A 6,659-nucleotide genomic window follows, 5' to 3' on the forward strand; every position below is an offset into this window, starting at 1 on the left:
AAATGTACCTGCAGTTTTCTGTGCGCTAAACAACGAGGATAGGTATGACAAGCGCCAGCGGTTCACCAGGTTCTAATGGCTATGACTATTTAAACCGCGTGGTTTTTGAAGCCCCAGCGTGACCCCCTGACGACGGTACGTCAGGCTCTGCTTGGGTCCGTTATCTCGCTGCACCGCCTGATTCCGGCAGTCGCTTGACATCGACCGTTAGCGAGCTACGACGACAAGGCAAGCCCATAAAGTGTTCTGCACTTGAATTTTTTGTTGTTGTTGTTGTTGTTGTTCCTCTTCTGGTGGCACATACCCTCGTGGGGGATTGGCCAAGAAATGGGGTGGCTTTTTGGGGCTAAAACGGCTACCTCATAGCCATATACACTTAAAATGGCCTTTGTCACGAGCGCACGCTCCATACTGCACGCAGATTCAAACATGAGCCGAAAAGAAGATAAAAACGGCCGTTGTCACGAGCGCGCGCACCGTCCTGCTAGCGACTGATGCGTCCCAACTTGAGGAGAGAGCGGGTGTGGGGATTTTCAGTCCACAACTCAACTGGTCGTTTTCGATTCGCCTACCGGACTTCACCCCAATATTCTATGCTGAGTTTATGGCAATAGTCATAGCATTAAAAAAACTACCTCCCCAGATATTAAATGTCGTAATTGTGTCTGATTCATTATCTGTTTGCTCCTCTTTGATATCCCCCAAAAATTCTGCTCTTCTTCGCACATTTGGTTATTTAGTTCCTTCCCACTTAAGAGAAATCCGCTTGATATGGGTGCCTGGGCATAAGGGTTTATATCTGAATGAAGAAGCAGACTCTTTAGCGAGGTCAGCACTAGACGGCCCTCCGTTCGACATCTGTCCATTTCCCTCTATATTGGCCGGAGCACGGATCCGACGGCATCAACATCTGGCGAGGAGGCAGGAGGATGCCATCACCTCCCTCGATGATTACGCCCATTTGGCATATGCGTGGGACTCCCGATGTTGCGAATCTCGCCAATGCGAGGTTACTTTAACTAGCTTACGTTGTAGAGTTCCGCAGCTCAACTTCTACATGCACCGCGCTGGGCTCACCTCCTCTCGTCATTGTGCTCTTTGTGATGAACCCGAAACCCTAGAGCATTTTTTCTTACATTGCCGCGGCTTCTCTTCAATGAGAAGAAAATACCTGGTGGAGCCAATTCACCACCTTGGACTTACCCTTTCAATGCCGGTCTTACTGTCATTCGGTGCCATTTCGCTTGGGTCTCCCCACAGGAATTTGGTTACGGCCGTCCACACCTACGTCTCAGAGACTAGGCGCCTACCCTGTTAGCCGCTCTTCTAGTACACAGACGAAATAAGAGCCTATTGCAAAATCCCGCATAGTCTTCTCTTGCAAATTCCTGCATAGTGCACACTTTCATTCTACAAATTCCTGTATTTGTTGTGCAATTATTATGATCAACAATTTTTATTTATTTTTTCTTTTCTTTTTCTCCAAAATTTAGTCTCCTAAATTGGGCACATTAGCCCCAATATATCGCCCGATCCTGGCCAATCCCCCAAGTGGGTACGCGCCACAATCAGAAAGGAACAACAACAACAACAACGATTCTCCGACGAAGGAAGCCAAGGCAAAGGCAGCGCACGCACACCGACGACCACGGGCGAGAATCTGCCTGCATCTGCCCTATTCCCCGCTTTGCCGGCGTGAAGGTACGATGGGACCGAAGCGGGCGAGTTTCGTCGGCGTCGGACCTCTCCTGGCGAACGTGCGGGGGCAGTTCGACGACGATCCCACCGACGTGGACGTGCCATTCGGCGAAGGCGCTTTCCAGCGACTGACGCTGGTCGCGGCCACGCTGTCCAGCGTCGCCTTCCTGCTCCACGTGGACAGCTTCCGACTCGCCACCCGCGTCATGGACCACTGGTGCCGGCGGCCCGCCGATTTCGCCAGCCTGAGCGTGTCCGAGTGGAAGTCGCTGGCCTCCCCAACGGAGGCCGACGGCAGCCCCAGCCAGTGCACGATGCGCAACCCGCCGTACGGCGGACTCAAGGCGCTCATCGTGACCTGCCAGGAGTGGGAGTTCAACCTGACCGGCCGCGGCGAAAACATTGTGAGCGAGTGGAGTCTCGTCTGCCAGCGACAGCGGCTCATCGACATGGCGGTGCTGGTCTACATGGCGGCCTGCGCCGTGTGGCTCCCGCTGGCGGGCTTCGCGGCCGACCGCGTGGGCCGCCGGGTCGTGATGAGAGTCTCGTTCGCGGCGCTGCTGGCCGCGGGCTTCTGCACCAGCCTGGCGAACACGTTCCCGCTCTTCGTCTTCCTCCGCGTCGTCGTGTGGCTCAGCGCCCACTCGCTCATGCTCCTGCTGTGCGTGGTGCTGTACGAGGTGAGCACGTCGTCCAGGCGCCTCGTCTACTGCTGCCTGGCGCCGGCCGTCGCACTCACGGTCGTGCCCCTGATCCTGCACGCCGCATCGCACCTCGAGCAGGGCTGGAGGGCCTTCCACCTGGCACTCATGACCCCCACCACCATGCTGGCGGCCGCGTTCGTCGTGGTGGACGAGTCTCCGGCCTGGCTGGTCGCCTCGCGGCGCCACGCCGAAGCCGAACAGGCGGCCCTGAAGGCGGCCCGTGTGAACGGCTTTCCCGAAGCCGAGTGTCGGGAGTGGTTCAAAAAGGCTGACCAGAGGAGCGGGCCACGAAGCTCCGAGATCATGGCTAACCGGAACTACATTGGCATGTTCGTGGAGGGATCACGGACGCGGTCCATGCTGCTGTGCTACATCTGGGGCGCCGCCACGTTGTCGTTCGGCCAGCTCTACGTGAACGACACCTTCCCGCTTCCGCAGCACGTCGCACTCACCGGCATGCTCTGTCAGGTGCCCATGTGCGCCGCCGTGTACGCCTGCATCTTGGCGTTCGGCGTCAAACGCACGGCCGTGGTGCTGGCAATGGCGTTCAGCTCCCTGTCCTGGACACTGGCGGCGCTGTACGATGCCAAGCGGACGCTCACATGCGCCATCCTGGTGGTCACGCTGCGAATGGTGGGCACCGCCAGTCGGGCGCTCCTCCCGCTGCTCACCATGCAGCAGTACGTGCCGTCGCTGCGCTGCAGGGCCTTCGGCCTCACTTACGCCCTCGGTCAGGTGGGCTGGTCCGTGAGCGGCATGCCCTACGTGTACACGCTCAGGTACCAGCGGGACATCACCATGGCCGTCGTGGCCATCCTGATGGCGTTCGTGTCCGTCGCGCTGGAGCACCTGCCACCGCCCGTGGATCTGCAGCGCCGATCCCGCACCGAGCGCTCCAGGAGCTCCGTGTCCAGGTGCTCGAGCGTCGCGGTAGCCATCGACGTGCGTCGGTCCATGCAGGACTCGCTCGTCTCGCTTCCCAAGGGACCAATTAAGACCCGTGCCAAGAATGTTCGCCAGCAAGACGTTATGCCCGAACAGTACTCGCTGAGAATCTCGAAGATGAAAAATTTATAGTGGTCGCTACCTTTGTTGCTGCTAGACTTTCGATCGGTTTTTTTTTTCTTTCGCTTGTCAGTTAAGTTTTTGAAGAGAACTCTCCAATATCACGTAGAACTCGTGTTCCTGTTCAAAGGGTGCTACTTTACCCGAGTAAAATGTCCTGCGAGAAGTGTGACGTTTATACTGTGGGCATACTTAAGCCGCCATTTACTTCACAGCCGACAACTTTCTTTTTATTGTTTACGGGAGGTGAAAAACCTTCCCCACACTGATTACCCATTAAAGTTTGACTGCTCCAGTTTGTTGTGATGTCTTCAAGGTTAATAGAGCGTATAGATCTGGCGCTTATTCTACAGACCCCACCGTGTACAAAGATTAGTGGGATGGGTTCTGCAAAAACGAATTTTCATGCTAAGTACGTGTGCGACACCGCCCATCTGATCTTTAGCAAAATTAGCCACGTTCAACGTCACGAAAACCATCGTTACTTACTTAGGGTATCTCACAGGCTCCTTTACACGGCACTCAAAACGGTAGTTATGCTTAATAAAAACAAAGCACGAGTAACAAAACGGTTGAAACAAAGAAAATACATAGTTGTGGCTATCAACATTTCCTGTTATACAAATCGAGAATGTAGACGGTAAACAAGTTGAAAAAAACTCCCACCTCCCCTCGCGGGAACCCCTGTGTAGATGCGACGCATAGGCGGAGCGGCGAAGGGACCGCGTTTTATAGCGCACATGACGTTGAGGGGACTACGTACGCCGGTCCCAGTCGATGACGACGTTGGCGTACTTGTAAAGCGGCGTGGACTCTAGGTGTTTGAGTCAAGCGTGGATGTTGCTTCGCCGGAGAACGGCACACCGGTTATATGCGCAGCGCGCTCGAAGGAGAGGAAACCGCGGAAGAGAGAGTACTGCACATGCGCCGACCCCAGCGCGTCTGCCGCGGCTATGACGCAACACAATCCAACACAATCCACTTTAATCCAAATCCAATCCAAACCAAGCCAAGCCAAGCCAATCCAATCCAATCCCATCCAATCCAATGCCCCTCGCGAGAGAGTGTTCGCTATCGGAGAGGAGAGGGGGGTGAGCGGCGGAGAGCGCAGCTGGCGCGGCGAGGGGAATGGGGGAGGGGTGGACAACGCCGACGACAACGACGACGACGCCGGAGGGACAAGGCGAGTGAATCAGATGCTCTGCATCTAATAAAACAAAGAGGTAAGGGGCGCTGCGCGGCTGGAGGGGGCAGAGAAGGCGAACGCTTGCCGGAAGCGCAGACGGCGGCGACGTTGGCGACGCCACGCGGCAAAAGTAAGCGCCCTAGTGAGTTCCGGGCTACTCTACGGATTTCGGCGGAGCAACTTTTCTTGCTCCACGGAGCGATCTCGGCTGCGACGGCGCTCCCGATCTGCCATTGGAACAAAATTTGGTTGCTCCCGATGTGCCATTGGAACGCGTCTGCTGCAGACAGTGCAGAAAAGTTACTCCGAAAGTGCTCCGGATCTACCATTGGTATTCAACATGAAGTGCAATCTTCCGAAGCGTGGTGAAAGCAGGGCAATGCCAGAGAATATGTTCAGTCGTGCCTCTTGCAGGGCATAACGGGCACTGCGGGGACAGGAGTTGGTCGGTCTGGGCTCGGCGAAGAATTACCGCCTCTATCCTTCGAATAGTGCTGGATGATCGCCGCTATATTTCCTCGGGGTTGGCCAAGTGCCGGAGAATGCTGCGACGATAGCATTGAGCACGATGTCATGTCTCGGCCCTATCCATTAGAGGCGACGGTGGGTGTGCAACATCGGCAATGGCCGAAGAAGTGGAAACTACAGCGCATCCAGGCACACGTGCGGAAAGAGCTGCAGCGCGCGCTGCCTGGTGTGAAGAAATCACTTTTTCGTTCCCAGTAGTTCTCATGTTCAGGAATCCATGTAATGACTACGTTGTGGCCTTCCTCCCGTATACGCGACGGTCTTCTTTCGTAATTGTGTTAAAAACGGAGTAGTCTACTCCCCCTGCACGGCAGGCGGTGTACGCTGCTTGCGAGTCGGTGTAAATATAATAGGTGCGAGATTATGGATACCGCCTTTCCACTATTCGAGTAATGGCAAGGCGTGTGGCGATGAGCTCAAGAGTGGTGACCTAGTGATCCTCGGTGAGCCGTTGAACTACAGTCGTGTCTGTCTCAGAATCGTGGCAAGCTATTGCGGCGTCATTTTGAAACTGGGCGGCATCCGTGTTGGACGGTACCTTCTAGGGATATCTTGTGTGACATCTTCATGTGGCGTTTAGCGGCAGCTTTGCAACTTTGTGGATTAGCTGAACTCATCGTCTTGGATGATGGTATATTATCCACTAAGTCGACGAGTTTCCATGGTAGGGAAGGAGACGAGAGCGGCTACAGATTGTCGACGTCGTATCCCAATGCCCGCAAGATCTGACGGCCAGCCACCATTGTGGAAAGACGGACGCGCTGGGCTTGCGACTGCTGCTCTGCCACATCCTGCAGGGCATTGATTTCGCTGCATGTGTGTAGGTCCACTACTGGGCGGTACTGCGGTAGCCCAGTAACCAAGCGCATCCCTTTGCGATTTATTCTCTCAAGCTGAAGGCGTTGGGTCGCATTAAGTCTCATGCACGAATATGCGTACAGGATTTTTGACGCTATGAGGGCTAGGGCGATCTGTCGGAGCCCCACTTCTTTGATTCTTCATCCACGGGTAGAGACGCGACGTATAAGGTGTAAGGTCTGATGTCAAGTATTCATTCCCCTTTCCCGCTCATGCAAAAAAAATTAATGGGTCCCTGCTTACGCGGTGCGAGTCACAAACGCTCACCGGGATATTCTTCCTCACAGGGCGTGTTCGTCTTCCTTTAATCTTGTAGCCGTTTTCTTTAGCAAGGTCCCACAATTCTTGTAGAACTTTTTCTTTGGCGGTGTACTCTTCCTCCGTTCCCGATCTACGAAAAAGCAGTTTGCGCTCATATAAGCATGGCATGGCGAGTGGGATCGCTGCGCCGACGTGACTAGTCGGATCACGATAACAAAACGTGCACAATGCACTTTACGCCGCAACCTAGAGACAACTAGCCGTCAAAAAATCTGCGTTTCGTAGGCTCCAAAACAGGGGACTTACTTCCTTAGCGTCTCATCACTTTTGCGTAGCGACATGATGATGATGATGATGAT

At 54.7% G+C, this 6,659-nt stretch overlaps 1 protein-coding gene across 1 annotated transcript; it reads left to right on the plus strand.

The window, feature by feature from the left end:
• The first annotated feature begins 1,706 nt into the window (after positions 1–1,706).
• LOC144140038 (solute carrier family 22 member 7-like) lies at positions 1,707–3,752 on the plus strand. Its single transcript, XM_077672249.1, has one exon. It carries the CDS (start codon positions 1,707–1,709, stop codon positions 3,477–3,479), a length of 1,773 nt encoding a protein of 590 aa, XP_077528375.1. The 3' UTR covers positions 3,480–3,752.
• The last annotated feature ends 2,907 nt before the right edge of the window (positions 3,753–6,659 follow it).

This window comes from Haemaphysalis longicornis, unplaced genomic scaffold (assembly GCF_048455015.1).
Source record: "Haemaphysalis longicornis isolate Haplotype H1 unplaced genomic scaffold, Haemaphysalis longicornis Haplotype H1 scaffold_5, whole genome shotgun sequence".
In the NCBI taxonomy this organism is placed as follows: Eukaryota; Metazoa; Arthropoda; class Arachnida; order Ixodida; family Ixodidae; genus Haemaphysalis; species Haemaphysalis longicornis.